Source organism: Poecile atricapillus, chromosome 1 (genome assembly GCF_030490865.1).
Source record: "Poecile atricapillus isolate bPoeAtr1 chromosome 1, bPoeAtr1.hap1, whole genome shotgun sequence".
In the NCBI taxonomy this organism is placed as follows: Eukaryota; Metazoa; Chordata; class Aves; order Passeriformes; family Paridae; genus Poecile; species Poecile atricapillus.
In genome coordinates this window covers 14,264,458-14,281,369 of record NC_081249.1, presented here as the reverse complement: position 1 = coordinate 14,281,369, position 16,912 = coordinate 14,264,458, and the positions used below count along the sequence as shown (strand labels likewise).

Below are 16,912 nucleotides of genomic sequence, written 5' to 3'. Positions count from 1 at the left end.
AATGTGCTATTTGGCCATTTAGTGGCAAAAATATGCTAGGCATATGCAGTGTGTTATCCTGCATGGATAAGTGGGAAGAGTGGGAATATAAGAAATGTACACTTTATGGAAGGGATGGACACTTTTTCATATTTGCTTATGTGAGGAAAAATTATGAGAAACAGATAGAGCAGACATTGGTTTCTCTTGAAATGCCAGTTAATTAGAATGTTTCTTAGTGTGCACATTCCTTTTAGACCAAAGCTTTGGAAAATTATCAAGCCTGAATTCACAGTAGCACCCATAGTGAGAAATGCATATAAAATTCATAGTGTAGGTCACAACATTCAGTCTTAAAATGAACAACCCATGGAGATAAAATTGCATACAGGTGAAATTCACTGCATTTAATTTAGAAGTGTGCTTTTCAAGTTAATAATTTGTGGCTTTACCATTTTCATTTCACTGGTTTTCAGTTCTATTTCTCTTTCTTAAATAGTAAGAAAACATGTGAGTGAAGCACTCTTATTTGTACAGCTGTTTTTTTTTTTCTTTTTCTTGCTTACGGCGTGTATCTGTCTATGATAAGCAAATCCTGAGTTACGGATAATATAGATTCTTTCCCCCCGCTATGTTTTCTGATTGATGTTTCATACCTTAGATACTTCTCTTCTTTTATCAAGAAAGACATTATTTGTGTCTAAATATAGCACTGCTTCTAACTCAGAGTGCCTGCAGTGTTTTTTACAGATACGCCTGAGCGGTTTCAGTAATAACTTTGATAGCAGGAATAGGTTTCTGCCCCTGCCCCCTGCAGCTACAGCTGCTGCATAAAGCCTAAGTATACACCAGGGCCCAGCTGCAGAGCTTGGGTTTGAACTTGTAACCTCCAAATACAGGGAGTTCACCTCATTAGTGAACAAAGTTAATTGAGTCAGTGCTCTGTCGTCAATACTTTTAAGTTACCTTATTTCCTGTGATGCAGGTTACTGTGAATATTCACTCTTTAGTCATATTTAATGCTAGACCTTCTCTGGTTGACCCATATTGACTCTAAAAAGAAGAAAATGTTTTTTGAAAAGGGTAGGAAAAAATGAATAATCCAAGGAATTTTGCTACATTTTTCTCTGACAGCACCACAAATAAAGGACAGTTCCAGATTAAAATATTAATCTGATACATTAATGACAATTTAGCTAAAAGTAATGTTGCCTTTGAGGGTTTAGTCCCTGCTTTTAGTGACATTTTAGATATACTAGATTTATGGAATAAGATTATACAAATCTCTGCTGCTTGACATTTTCATTATTTTTAAATGTAACGTAACTGATAGCGCAAAGTTCCAGTAAGTCTTCATCTAATGGGTATCTGTCATGTCTTGTGCTGTCTCAGCTCTGGTTTGTGCTAAAGGACTCAGGCAGTGGCTGGATCCCTCTCATTGCCTCTCTCCCAGCGTTCCCCATGACTATCTGTCATGGGGTTCATCTGCTGATGTAAATAGAAGCAGCTGATCGCATACACTTTTCTGGACTGCCAGATGGATCATAGGAATGAGGGCTCTTTAGACTAATATAACTCATATCTTAGCCATTATAGTTCATGTTTTCTGTCATTTCAAGGTTTTCTTAGTGTGCATACTCACTGAACACTCCTATTACTATTTTTTACTCGCTTAAGATGTGGTCTTGGCATTGCAGAGGTGTCTGAAGAAGCAGCTGCGATTAAGTGGTTGTGGGCTTTCTCAGTTTTGCACAGATTCAAGCTGTCACTGGTGGTCCAGGACCACAGAAGCAGTTAAGGCTGCTCAGTGGTGTAAGCCACTCCCTCCCTGCAGTAAGTAAAGTGTAGCAATGCTTCACAAATGCAGCTAAATACAAGATAAATATTTGGTTACTGCTTTGTATTTGGATCATGATCCTGTCAGCCCCAATTCAGTTCTTTGCCAGTATTAATAAGGTGTGTCTCAGTCTCACATAAACCAAACCAGGCTAAAGACATTCTCTCTGCAGGAAAGGCTTTATTTCTGCAAATGCCTTTCAGCTGGCTCCTTCTCCATGGGCCAGTGATCTAGAACCTAAGGGCCATAAATCTCCCCAAAGGGCTGCAAATCTCTCAGTGTTTTACATGATTTCAAGATGGGTATTCTCACAAATATGACATGAAATGATCAGCATTGAACAGGGTGTGTGATACCAGAAGGGAAAGAAGATGGAAAAAACCTTCAGAAAAAGTGTCTTAATACTGGAGAGAGGAGAAATTAACCTTCAAGAAAGGACAGCCAATACTGTCTGATCTGCAATCATTTGTGGTCTAACCAAGCCTACCACTCCTACTTGTACCAAACATTTCCTTACAAAGATTCTGCCATGATATATTTTACTGGGGAAGGATTTTCTAAATATCTTTCAGATGGAGGAATTGACTGAAGGAATTCGCTGGGCTTTTATTGACATGTTAGAAAAGGAAAATGACTGGATGGACTCTGAAACAAAAAGAAAAGCTCATGAGAAGGTAACAAATATAAATGTTGAATAAGTAAAATCCTGTTATATAAAGATTTGACTTGAATGATAGCAGTATGTCATGGACTGTACTTGCAGTTCCAGTTACTGATCATTTTGTTTGCGAAGGGACATATTTGTTTTTCTGGATGCTGAGCCATCTGAGCTCCTGTTTCTCTGCAGAAGTTATTTTTGTTACCTTGTTCTTCTTCCCTTATGCCCACTTTTCTCTGTCTGGCTCTGGCTGATGTAGACTATGAGCTAATTTCAGATTTGGGTTTTCTTGACAAAGTCTTCACTTTGGGATCCCAGGGACACACCAATCTATAGAGAGAAAACAGTGTCTGAAACACCTGTGACAGCTGAGGGTGTTTGCTTTGAAGATGGAGTATTGAGCCTAGAAGGGGATGTGAGAATAATTCAGATTCCATAGGTTTTCCAGTGTTGTGGTAGGAGGCCTAACTTGAGAGCTTTTGAGAGTGTCATGGCCATCCCAGCTGAACATCAATTTCCTGACAGAATGATGCCAGTTATGAAGTGTTATAATCAAGGATAGCATTACTGGCCCTGATTGCTTTCAGATAAAGTCACAAAAAAATGCAGGAGGCAAAGGTGAATGCAGGAGGATGTACTCAAAACCTCCTTTTCACTCTATTCCCACATTTACAGCATGTGATGAGTGGAGAGGAAGATTATCCAGATGCAGAGCTCTGCCCCCAGAGCAGAAATTGGAGGGGGCATATAAAAAGACAAGTGGAGGGCGTTGTGTAGGTCTGTGTCCTTATTTGTTGAGGCAATGGGATATCAGTGAATTACTAAGCACCCTCTTTGAATAAACTGACAGGCAAGTGCAGTTGAACTGTTCCTGCTCTCTGTGCTTGAATAAAAATAGCAGTGTTTTGATGTAAAAGCAAACACGGCCTTCAAAGTTTTTTAGTCATTCTAATGAAAAGGCTGTTGAGCCATTATATCATTGGAATGATTTAAATTCCATGTGCAGTCCATTTGCATTTTATACAGCAATCCTCTTCATATATGTGCAAATGAAATAGAGCTGCATAAATGCACCAATAAACTCTATAGCAAGAGAACAATTGTAAAATGACATTTATTTCCTGCTAACCTGGTGGTAAATGGGCTGCAGTTATTACTTCTTACTGGCTGTTATGCTATTCTTTTTTCTTAGAAATACCATTAGAAATAGAATGATCTGTAATTTAGATATTTGTTAAAATTGATGCTAGCAGGAAGATTTTCTAATGATTTCCTTAATAAAGATATTTCTATATAGTAACCTGCTTAGTGATTTTTTTTTTCAAATTTTGCTACCTGCCTTTCAGCAGGGAAACAATACAAACATTGCCAAAACTCAATGAACTCCAATGAAACGCTCTCCCCTTCCCATTTTAAGGAGGGTTTTCATCAGAAGGTAGGCTAGATCTTTGGTAGGTAGAGATGGCTGTTTTTCTTTGTTGACACATTTTGGAAGCACATGGCACTTTGCTCCCAATTTAGACACATCAATGAAGGTTCAGAAGTTAGTGGAGTGAGTCTGGGCTGAACAATGCCTGACAAACTAAATTCCCTAAGTACAACAAAAATAATACTACAAGCCATAATCTATTAAACAAATAGCCAATGGTTTAAAATCATTCTGACTGAGCTGAAAAACCATTTCATAGTTTGCTGACATAGGAAGCAGGTCAAATTTGTAAGACACGAGTGTTATGTAATGCCTTAGATACTGCAGCAACAATTATGTGATACGACTTACGTCTACAAGTTTAAGTTCAGATTCACAGAAATAGCTACTTGGCTGGAAGGAAAGAGCCTAGAGAGACATTTGGTAGCTTTCCAGACATGGAATGCGTGCATGTTTATTAAATATTATTTATTGTTAATGATAGATCTTCTATTTGTCCTGGAACACTTGGATGAGCATGTTTTTAATTCAAGAAATAGATTCATTACATTTAGGGTCAGATAATTCACTGGGGAAATCTAAGTTTTATAATACAACAAAACCTTCAAAATCTGTTACACTGTTCTAATTAAATCTCATGAGTCTAGCACTTTCTGCTGTTACTTTTTCAATACTTAGGCTTTAATAAAGCAGCAAAGACAAGCATGAATTTTATGAGGAAGATTGGTTGGTTAGAAAAAAACCCAGTATTACTTTATTGTAGAGATCTGTAAAAGTTGCACTTCTTTGTCAATAAATCTCATCCAAATGCTGGGCTCTACACCCAGGATGGAGAAACACCAGGCAACAAGTAGAAATTGGAAGAGAGAGAGAGTGCAGGGCAACAGCTAGGAACTTGGGGGCTGTCTGGTTTGGAGAAAAGAAGGCTGAGGGGCCACTTCTACATCTTCCTGAAGTGGAGAGGATGGTGCTGATCTCATTTTCCTGGGGTCCAGTGCCAGCATGTGTGGGAACAGTTCAAAGCTACTTCATCAGGAGAGGTTGGACTGGACATTAAGATGCTTTTCTTCACCAAGTGGGTGGTCAAACACTGGAACAGGCTCCCTGGAGAGGTGGTCGATGGCCCAAGCCTGTGTTTAAGAGGCATTTGGACAATGCCCTTAACAATGTGCTTTAACTTTTGGTCACCCTGAGGTGTTCTGGCCATTGGACAAGATGTTCTTCCTTTCAACCAAAATGTTCTAATTCTATTTTATCAATTAAGTAAAGAAAGGAAGCTATTAGTTAGATAAAGGATGTTTTGGTCTTTTATGCTTTCATAAACAGAAATCAGTAACTGTCACATTGTCCCTTGTAGTCGTGCAGATTGGAGCTTCTGTCCTAAGTTCCATGGCAGAGCTATATCCTACATGGAAATGACTGATTCAGATATTTTGCTCATCCTCTGTATTTTAATCTCATTACATTCTTGAAATGTTCAAATGCTCTGAAAAGAAATTAACTGCAGAAACCTGATGGTGGTTTTATTTACTGTGCCTCCATGTGATCTATTTAATTCACCTTTAATTTTTCTTTAATTCCAGGCATATTTGGGTCATAAAATTTTTTTTTACTCATTTCCTGAAAGAAGAAGAGGGTCAATGTGGGATCTGGGGGTCTGGGCAATTAGCACAGAGAGCCTTGTGGTGGTTGTATCTTTAGATGACAACACTGAAATGTAAAGGACATGGCAGGTTTGAAATAGAATTAATTGCAAATCCTCTCTGTTATTCAGATACTCACTGTTTTGTGTGTTTTTTGCTTCCTGTTTTCTGACTGATGCCCACCTTTCTTTTGTGCTTGGCTGAGGCCAAATTTGTATACCTTGCTGTCAGCCTGATGCTTTGCAATCAAAGGAACCATCGACCTCCAAAGGACTTACAAAAGACCTTCTGGTAGAAACTATTCTTGAATTTTGCTTTAGGCAGCTTGTCAGCTCTATCTAATCACTTTCTGTCACTCTTTGTGTCTGTCCTGTTGTTTTATGTTACTCAGAGGGGACACTACTAATTTGATGTTAAAAGGATCAAATCTACTACTCCATGTGACACAGGGAACAATTGTCTTGCAGCCTTGAGAATAATTTCTTTAGCCCTTGTATAGTCTGGAGTTAAGGTTTGACATTCCTTTTGTAACAAAACAATATAATGAGATAACATCTAATAATTTACCTCTCTCCTCCCTCCATTCCTTTCTTTCTGTGGTCGAAAGATGAATTTAAACCAGACATCTAAAAGCCTATTTTACAGGAAAGGTTTCTAACCGGGTTAGGTGACTGCCTTCACGTGCAGTTCTCACCTGCCTCTCTGGATGGAGCTCACGCTGCTTCCAAAGGAGCTCTGAGTCCGAGAGAAGCACTCGGCTCTGCTGTGATGCTATTTTCTCTCCTCTTCTTGCTCCTCTGCTCTACTCAAGCCCTTCTTTATTGTACCATATTTGACTACCATTTCAAATTTGCTTCAAGTATGTCTTGTCAACCCCAATTTCAGTGGAATGCTCTGATAAACAAATAAACAAACCAGCACCCCAAACAGGTTTCTGTTCTTGCCCTTTTAGTCTCTTTTGTAAGGGTCATTACATTTTGCCCTCATTTGAAGAACAGAGAAATGATTCAATTGGGTGCAGCTCCAAGGGTATGCCTGGCAAGAGTCTTCAAATGCATGTTCTGTGAGTTACCTATGGCCATGTCACAACCTCTGAGCAGGACGACAGGGGAGGGGGGAGAGAAGGGAGACCCTTTTGTTTCCCTTACAGTGAAGGTGCAGAATGCAGCCAGCTGTGATGGCTAAATGGTATTGACAGCTGTGTTTTGGCATGGTGGGCCACAGGGGAAAGGGGGAACCCACAACTGAAACTCCATTGACTTAACTTTTGTGGTGAGGGCTCACTTCTTTAAAATGGTAATTTATTGCTTCTGATCTTCAAAAGATAATTCAATGGAAGATCATCACCGACATGTTAAATTATTCCCACTCCTGGGTAGGAAACATTATTTTATTATTTATTATTTTTCCTTCCTAAAATGCCCTTTGTTCTTGGGTTTAACTGGAGGCTTGAAAAAAGATGTTTTTCTTAAATTCTGCAATTTTCTTGTAAAATATCTTGTTAGGCTATTGCACAGGAATAACTTCCTATTTGGAAGTTAGTTTTGTTTTTTTTTTTTTCTTTGCAGTACTATTTTTAAAGCATGGATGATAAGCCAAAAAAGAGCTTGTTTTTCTTCTAGTAAGATTTTTCTGTAACATTATTAACCTCCTTAAGTCATGGAGCACAAAATCCCAAGGTCACTGCAATCATTTGGCTCCTGAACTTGCTTGCTGCTTTGCTTTATTTCTAAGGAAGTTGTATATGCAACATTTGTTTCTCCACATCTATGAGTCTGAAGACTGAGCCAAGAGGAGCACAGGAAAATATCAGGACCATACCTAGCTACAGGTGGCTCTCTCAGACAGCATTAGGTACCTTTGTTTAGCCTACAGGGCTTGTTCTGCTGCTTCAGAGAACTACAGAAACCCTCCCTAGACAACACAGTGTAATTTGGGCCAATAGCCCTTAGGAAATCAGGAGCTGTCTGTAGAAGCCCTGATTTTACAAAGTATAGGTACTTTAAAGGAGGTAGGTGTCCGTGGGTTATCCCGCTGAAGCCATTCATTTCCCAGCCGGAACTTGCTGGCCCTATCCAGCCCTGCAGTCAATTATTTGAGCTGTAACCCCCTTTCTCAGTTCTCTGTGGCGTCTCTCTCTTCACGTTTGGGTGATTTCACTATGACCATATACAGCTCAGAGCAGAGTCCAGTGTCTGCTTCAGACAGTGGCCAAATAGTAGCAGATGTTTACAGATGAATATAAGGACAGGGCAAGCATAAAGGGACACATTCCCACTGTCCTTTCCTGGCCTCTGACAAACTGCAGCTCACTTGCTTCTTGAGCCAGAAGTGGTGTCTTTGGATTTATTCATATTTTCCTGCTGTGGGTTTGTCTAATGACTTTTTGAACTCACAACAATTTTCATCATCCATAACTTCCCAAAGCAATGAGTCCCACTGCCTCACTGTGCTGCTCTGTGGTTAAAAAGCATCTCTTTTTGCTTGTCTGAAAAATGTCACCTTCTATGTTGTGACAGTGCAGAAACCAGAGAATCATCATTGCCTGTTCTCTTTTTGTGTTCACTCTCGCTTCTGTAAAGTCACAGCAATACATACTGTGAGGATGGAGCCTCCTGCTTTTCTTTACATAGCCTGCCCAAGGCATGCAGTAGATATAGTTCTGAAAAATAACATTTCATTGAGATTCTGAGGCAAAAATGCCTCAGATGATGCCCAGGCAAAAAGGCCAGGCACCACACTTTCAGGAGATGAAATTAATCTTGCTTAGTGCCAAGCTAGTTTTGCACAAAGATGACAAATCATCCAGTCTTGAAAGTGGTTACTGGGTGCTCTGCAAAAATTAAAAATACCTTTTGAGTCTTGTGGGGTCTGGGGACCCCACTATGAAAACTAACGCAAAAATATGACAGAGGAAATAGCCCTGAGACTCAGTGCCTCTGATTTCAATGGCTATTTCTAGAATGAAAGCCGGCACAAAACTGATAGAACAACACTTGGTAAAATGAGAGGGATGGAGTTTCAAAACTAAAGCTTGCACGACACCTTTTCCACATTCCTTTAAGATGATTTTATGTCTTTGCTTCAAGGATGTCAGAGAACTTCACAAAGTGTAAGACTGCTTCAGAGCACTCATAGAAGCTGCAAGACATACTTCAGAAGAGCTAAGAAAAGCAGGAGGAATTTCCAAAGACTCTAATTGCAGTTAGACACTTCACTCCTGTTCAAAAGTCACAGGGGTGACTGCTGACTTCCTAATTTACTGGTTTTACTGGAAAGTTTGATTCATATATTATTGAAACAACCTTGCCATTTCTAAATTGGAAAATGTACTTTTGTTGAGTGCCAATTAAACCTTAGCCACACTTCTTTGTGCAAGTGAGCATTCTGAAATTAGGGTAATCTCTGCCTAGATGCAAAAAATTCGAGGGCCTGGTTGTATTGTAGTAGTTGCATTGCAAGGAGCAATGAACAGATCTCTTCAGAAGGTTGCAATGTGTTGAAGCTTGGAAAAGGCAGTCACATTTTAACTCTTTTCCAACATGTCTGCAATTCCCTTGTGCATTAAATATATCTCTAGGTGTTTATCTTTCTGGTTTTACTAATATTTCACAGAAAGACAGAATGGCTTGGGTTGGAAGGGACCACAATGGGGTAATCTGCTCCAATCTCCCTCCTCAAGGAGGGTCATCCCAGAGCACATGGCACAGGATTGTGCCCAGATGGTTCTTGAACATGTGCAGTGAGGGAGATTCCATGCCCTCTCTGAGCAATCTGTGTCAGTGTTTGGTCACTTCCACTGTATGGGAGTTCTTCCTCATGTTCAGGTGGAACTTCCTGTGCACAGTTTCTGCCTCTCCTGCTGCTCAGCACCATTGAGTGGAGCCACAAAACAGCTCCATCCCCTGACACTCCCTTCAGGTACTTATAGGCATGGATGAGGTTCCTTCTCAGTCATCCCTTTTTGAGGCTGAACAGCTCTTCTTCTACCATGTGCATGGACATATGAAAATATGGAGACAACTCAATGGGAAGCTGGAAGGAAAGTAGGTGCTACTCAGAAATGATGTAAGGGATTTGAAAAGTTTGCACTGCTCACCTAGTTTGGAATTTGGTCAGGATTTTCAGGCTGTCACTCCTGCACCATTCCTGAGACAGCTGTTTGGAAAATGCCAATTCTTAGATTAACATTTTTCTCACCTGGGAGAAGCAGAGAATGGTACTTTCCTTCTAGTGTAGAAGAGTTCCATGTTTTTCTCGGAATAAAAATAGGTCTTTCTATGAGATTAACATCCCCTTTTCTTTCTTATTTGTTTTACATCAAATATTTATTTCTCATCACAAACTTTAATTTTTGAACTCTAAGAATAATCTATCACATCCTGAATTTAATTTAACCTTCACAGGAAGACTGGTCTTTCCTGATCAGTAACCACAGGAGATGTTCTTCTCCATTGGCCAGAGTTGAAACTAATAGCCATGGCATGTTTGCTTATCTCTTATCTCTGGGGTTAGATTGCTGCTGTCAGCTTCTCCCTTGTTATCTGGCTGCTGCTACTGCTCACTCAGTTGTGCAGGGATGTCAGTTCCATTAATAACCTGAGCACCGTGCAAACAGATAGTGGAAAACAGGTGAAGGGAGAGGAAATTGTATTTAACCCTGATCTCACAGCTGTCATTTTTTAGACTCTGCCATGACTACACAAGGCCAGAATGGGTGTGTGACATCAAAACATTTGTGACAAATCTCATGCTTGAAATAGGAGGGAGACAGATGGACAGACACCTGCAGATGCTCAGGAACTAGGGTGAATCTGAAGGTTTTATGGCAGAAACCCAACATGAAAGCATTCTTATGCTAAATGACAGAGTAATTCTTCCAAAGAGCAAGAGATCCTCCACCACCCCTGGAAGTCTTGGACAGTTTCAGCTTTAATTTTCACTCTCTTAGTTATTTTAACAAATAAACCTGTCTCCTGTAGAGGTGCAGTTACAAAGACAGTGTCATCCCCCAGCTCAGCAGTAGCAGATATCGAGGTGCAGGAGAGCTGGAGGAGTCTACAAGGGCATGATCAGGTACCTGCTTGGCATTCCCTTGCTCTTTGCAATCAAAGTGCATTTCCAGCCTGTGGTGATCTCCATGTCCTGTGAATGCCCACTGAGAGAGGAGCTGTGGGCTGGGACCCCACTATGGACCCTCAGTCTTGGCACTGTGCTGTCCACAACCAGGAGTATGAACCAGCAGCACCTCAACTTGCTTAGGTATTGTACCAGTCTCTGGAGTCTGAAGCAAAGTTGTGAGATTTTAAATGGCTTCAGGTACTGGCATTGCTGGAGTTTACTTGTAAAGGAGGTTTACGACATGGAGCTCATCAGACTCAGGAATTTGTTCCTTTAGTGGCCTTTTAGAGGCCAGGATGCTGTGACTAAGAGTAAAGGCTTCCTCGGCTGCCCTCATTTGGGAGGGAGCTGTGAAGTGCCTTGTGCTCAGTTTTCTGCATATGGGATGAGCTTCATCAATGTGAAAATACCTAGATATAATTTATTTAAAAAAAAAAATATGTAAAGGTTTGGAATAGAGAGGAATTTGATCTTGAGCAGGGAATAGAGTATTTTTTGAATATATTTTTTCTATATTCTGCAGCCTATGCTTTTGATTATGTGCTCGTCTGCTTTCCCCCCCATATATCACAAGGCATGGGCAACTGATAGTGACATGCTTACTGGTACAGTGTTGGTCAGAGTCTCTGTTCAAGCAAAAGGAATTCCTCCTCAGAGATAAAATATGCAAGTCATGAGTAATACTTGTGTTTAAATTCTCATTCACTATTTCAATCTGAGTAGTATTAAAAGGAGTCTCTGCTGTGTCTGGTTTCAGTTGCATCAAGACTGCAGCTGAAGTTCACTTGTGAAATGAGAAATGAAAAGGAAATTTTTTCACATGCTATTCTTTATTTTAAAAAGTGCTCAGCAACCTTTGCTTAACCTTGAAAATGTTAAATGAATATAAACTGATGCAAGCAGAGGCTAAGGTCAGAAGTTGTCTCTTTCTGGAACAGGTTATTCAGAGTTTTGCATAAAACTGGAAGAGAAACGCTGTGGTAAATCATTTCCCATACAGTTATGATGGGGAGAGAGCTTCCTCACTCTCTCCTGATCTCTGAGCCTGCCCCTCTTGCAGTGTCCAGTGCTAGAGATCTCAGCACACAACAGGTTTTTTGTCTCTCTGGGGACATTTTGCTAGCACAATGGGTTTTCTTAAGCCTGCTGCTTGCCCAGAGCTAAAACAAAACATCATAAAAGATTTTTGGATCCAGGTGGGTGTGTTTTCAGCAAGAGGTGGCATGAACATGGGAGTGTAGATCAACTCATGAGGTGTTCTGGGGGTGAGCAGTGAAATGGGTCCAGGAAGGAGTTTCTATGGAAAACTGAACACAATAATTTCTGCAGCTCACCAATGTGACAAAGACCAGCCAAAGGTGGCTATTTAATTTTATTTTTTTTTTCTATTGCAAATCCTCAGGATCCTGGTGCAAAATTTTATCAATAAAGATATCTAAGGTAATTTCAAAACATAAAGAGAATTTTGAGTTGGAAGTATTTGTTTGGTTTTCAGACATAACTGTATTGGGAGTCATGTATTGTTGCCTGAAAATAAAGGCAGAAGAATGGTTTTTACAGTGCTAAGTAAACGTTCAAACCTAGCTTGGCATGAGTCCTATCAAAGGCAGCTTAGCAGCACACACCATGGGGCATGTGTCTATATCTATATCAGCATGATCCTAATGATAGTTTGTGTCTTCAGACCACAATACATTCGTTTCTGGCTTGTTTGAAGTGCAGCTGGAGGAGCTCCCAACTTTCCACACACCCAGGTGCAGTCATGCCCCAAGTGATCCACAGGGGTGCAGAGGGGAATCCAGTGCAGAACCCCCCATGCTGGAGTTGTCACTGTTGGTGTGGTGCCATAGCTGAGTCATTTTGCATATCTGGGCATCATCCTTTCTTCTGGCCCATGGGCATCATTCCAGCTCCACTGAGAATACAAAGACCCTTAAAACTCACCTGGGTGCTTTGGACAGAAATAGTCAGCAGTTAAACACATCCTGTGCCAGGAACTTGGTTGTGCTGGTCTGTAGTATAAGTCTACTTATATCTTCAAAGATGAAAGTATTTTCTGTGTGCCACAAAGGAAGGTATTGCAGATCTGACATTCTGTTCATGAAGGACAGAATATCTGCCTCTCACATATAATATTCTGTGTATAAGATAATGGAATCATGCTGATTGTCATAGGGAGGTTGCAAATGGAAAATAGAATTAAAATAAAATGGACAAATAATTTTTTTTTTCTTAACAAAATTAAAGCAAATGTAACAAAAATAAAGCAAAATGAGTTCCTGGTGGAAGAAGAAAACATGAATAGGTCTATTAATTGTAGTGCTGCACTGAACTGAGAAGTTGTGCTTATGAAAATATCACAGTCAATTAGTATGTTTATATAAGTAAGACAGAAATAAAGATGCTAATTTCCCACTTGCTCTGATTTAGTCCAGTTCTATTGCTAAAATAAAATAATAATTTCATGTGGGATTAGTTCAAACTGAAAAATTAATTCCAGTGAAACTTCCATCACTGTGCTTGAACCAATGACTGAATTGTTGTATTCCAGAGAGCCAGAAGAGATTTAGGACAGGAAAGAGTGGCACTGATGTTCATTGTTGCTTTTTCTGGCTCTTTTATTCATGGTAGTCCTACTAAACTTTCAGATGCTTTAATCTTTACAGTGAGTAATAATATTGTCTTGCTAAATAGTAGGTATTGAGATTGAACATAAAATCCCAATGAACACTTTGCTTAGGAATTGCTGTGCCCCTTTTCTTCTCTGTTTCCTAGGATTATAAGGTATGGTATGGTATGGTATTTTTAAATGTACTAAGTAGTATTTACTTGTCAGTAAGTTTTCTCTGAGTCAGGCTTAGGTTTCAAAAGATCATTCAGAGGAGGTGGTAACTAGTGTACCACATAATCCTTCTCCACTTTTCCACATCATGTGTCCCTAGCACTTCCAAAAGTTCTAGAACCTCTCCATGTAGTGACTGAGTGATTCAGCTCAGTGATCTGGCAGAAAATTAGTTGGGGAAAAACTTGGTTAAATTTCTGCTGTATTTATTGATGTGTTAAGTGGTCCCACAGAAAGTTGTGTTGAGGAGCTGAGGCAGCCTTTGGAGGCTGGGGTGCAGGCAGCATGAGAAGATGGACAGAGCTGAGAGGAGCACAGAAGAAGAACAAGGGCTAGGACATTTTTTTCATTTGGCAGCACAAAGTTGTTAAATGGACTCAGCTACTTTTGAGATCATAATGCGTATTTAACTGAAAGCAATTTTATGTATACATGGGTGTCATTATTCACATAAGTCACTTGATTATTTTTTTTTTCCTTTAGCCTTGGCCTCAAGCTATTATTAAGACAGAATGATAGCTGTATTTTATGTCTTTACTATTTTAACAATTATTTTAGAGCATTCAAAACAATTATTGTAATGCAGAAGGGATGGTTATGGTGCAGTGTGGTGGTATGTGAATTATCATTAAATGAAACACCAGTTCTTGAAAAGTCTATACAGCTTCTATTATTGTGACATGCAAGAAAAAGAGGACAGTTAAGCCAAGTTTTAAAAATAAATAATGATAATCTGTCTTCTTTGTGGGGGTTCAAGCAAGGCTGGTACCCTGGCTGGAACCAGCACGGGCGGCTATCCTCAGCCGCGCGATCCACATTCCACTGCATCAATGTGATGGATGGCAATATGGCGATTTATTGCAGGGAAACTTAACATTTTATAGCCTGGGTTCACTGTGTTACTCCCATCTGCTTACATCACAGGTGCTATTGGCTAATTGCAGGGGGGCCTTGCTATCCTAACAGAGAGGGGTGGGTTACTAGCTTTCCGTTACATCCCGATATCTTCCGCAGCGCAAGGCCTTAACTACAACACTTCTTGAGTATGGATTAAACAGTTCACTGCAGATCAAGTACTGTTAGAAATTGTCATTTCAGGCCAAGTGTTCACGTTTGACTTGCCACTTCACTTTCCATTGTAGTTGACAATGTGAAAATCCCTGATATTTCATTTTCCCACAAAGGAAATTCTGTGCATCATTAGGGTGAGCTCAATCCATCTCTCACTCAAGTCAGTAGTGACTTCCTACTGACGTCTGTAGGACTGGGCTTTAGCTCTGTGATGGAACTTTCCTGTGTTTTGCCAAAATCTATCACTCTATTTTCCTAGTTTTCCATATGTAAACCCTAGATAGATGCAGTGATATTTATGCAGCAGTTTTGCCAGATGGCTCTTGAATCATCTGTTCGCAATGAAAAATGAAAAGACCGGGCACATATATAAAGGCTGAATTAATCTTTGTAATTAAATGGAACATTACTTTGCCATGAATGATTTTAGCTTTCACTATGTATTTCATGCTAATTTTTCAGTGAGCTGTAATTGTATTAATTTTTTACATATTTAGAAGCTTAAAAATGATCTTCACAAAGTTATTGAGTCAAGTTAATATACAGATTCTCTGTCAGACTCATAAAACTTTGTCATGAGATATATGTTTTGTTTTGTTTTCTCTTTAAAGTAAGTAAAATATGTCAGTACTTAGTGTTGTATAAAATATCCAAGTCATACTCTGAGAGGCAAAAAGGCTCTCAGAATGCTCACACACTTGGTTGTCAAGTGAGAATTTGAATAGGCTGGAAACTGGGCTGCTTTGGAGCACTGAAACACGTGTGCGTTCCCACGTTGGCAGGTTGTTAAGCAGAGAGTGAAAGCTCATTTATTATTTTGTCTGTGTAGTAAACTGACTTGAAATGCTCTCACTGTGACAGAGACACTGGTGGTAAAATCCTGGCTGTGTTGAAGTCAGTGGGGAAACTTCATGCACAAGGAGTGGTGGAGGTAGTCCCACTCTGGCTCCTGTGCCTCAGAGCCTGCTCTCTCTGGCTGCTGGGATAGAAAAGAGTCATGACTTACCCTGAAGCACCCTGTGAGAGCCTCTTGCTTGTGCTAGTGGGAGAGGAGCCCTGCAGCGATGAGTTTCCTTAATTTACCCAACAGCCCAACGCAGGCTGAGTGCTTAATGATGCCTGGGGGAAGTACTCCATCGCCTCTTTTCTTCCTGTACACATGGCTGTTTAATATGCAAATTAGAGAAAGGAGTTAAATGAGCCTTTAAACCATAAAAAGTTGTGCATGGTGGATTTATGGTGGATTCATGTGCAACTGCCACATGGCTGGTTCCTGTACATTTGTCACATTTCATTTGACTCCCTGTGCTTGCCTCCTGGAAGGCTGGCCTCTTATATATACTTTTAATCCTATCAAAGGGAAATTAATGACATCATTATCAAAGAGTAAACAAGCTGAAGAAGAGTTTTCCACTCCTTGTGCTGTATAAATAAGGAGTCTCCCAACTGCTGTTAAATATTACACAAGTGAACAGAAAAATAGGCACAGAAACAAGACTTCCAACAAGCAAATTTAGAAACCTGCTCTCAACATGATACTTTCTATCTTGTCGGTTGTGTAAATAAATAGGGCCGAGTGCTGGGCTAAGCTGAAAAGGTTTGCACCTGATGCAAAGCTTCTAGGAGGAATCCCAGTCAGAGGGATTCCCAAGGGCTTCAGAAGGCTTTCTGTGTTCTCTCATGAATTTTACTTTGGCTGTGGGTAGCAGTTTCCCTCACCAGGAGCCAAGCATACTTCACTGTCAGTATGAGCTTTGTCTGTCTTATTCGCTCAGATCTCTAAACCACACATATTGTGGTAATGTCTTTTAAGTAACAAATGCAATAATATAACATTTCTTCCTTATCTATCTATCTATCTATCTATCTATCTATCTATCTATCTATCTATCCGCCTCACAAAATACAGACAGCTTTAGATATTGACAAAGCCTCAAAGTACTAAAAGCAGCATTACATTTTGAGTTTGCTTTCAAAAATCTCAAGACATGCTCTGTTATTTACTAGGGTTTTATATAGCCTTTATAAGAAAAATCTCCATAATGTCTATTATATTCTCATGCTTAGAAATTTCAATCTCGTTACATCAAATATGAAAGTCACAAAGCAAGTGATGAATTCATGCAGAGCATTTGAGATTCACCAGATTTGTTTAACTGACTTAGCAGAAATTAAAACTGATGGGTTTTGCTCTTTCCTTTTCCAAAGCTAGTTTTAACTAGCATTGAAACATGGGAAATAGTAAAGGAAGTTTTCTGATTCCTTGCAAGGTTTGGTCAGTTGGACCTGACAACACCACCAGGAAAAATTTAGACACTCTTGATTACACACA

General features: G+C 39.8%; 1 protein-coding gene across 1 annotated transcript in view; it reads left to right on the top strand.

The window, feature by feature from the left end:
- The window catches only part of PHEX (phosphate regulating endopeptidase X-linked), a 102,926-nt gene that overhangs the window by 43,216 nt on the left and 42,798 nt on the right, over window positions 1-16,912 (top strand). Inside the window, exon 12 of the mRNA XM_058828507.1 lies at window positions 2,389-2,490. Coding sequence (XP_058684490.1) covers window positions 2,389-2,490 — 102 coding nt within the window. The remainder of the gene's footprint in view (window positions 1-2,388; window positions 2,491-16,912) is intronic.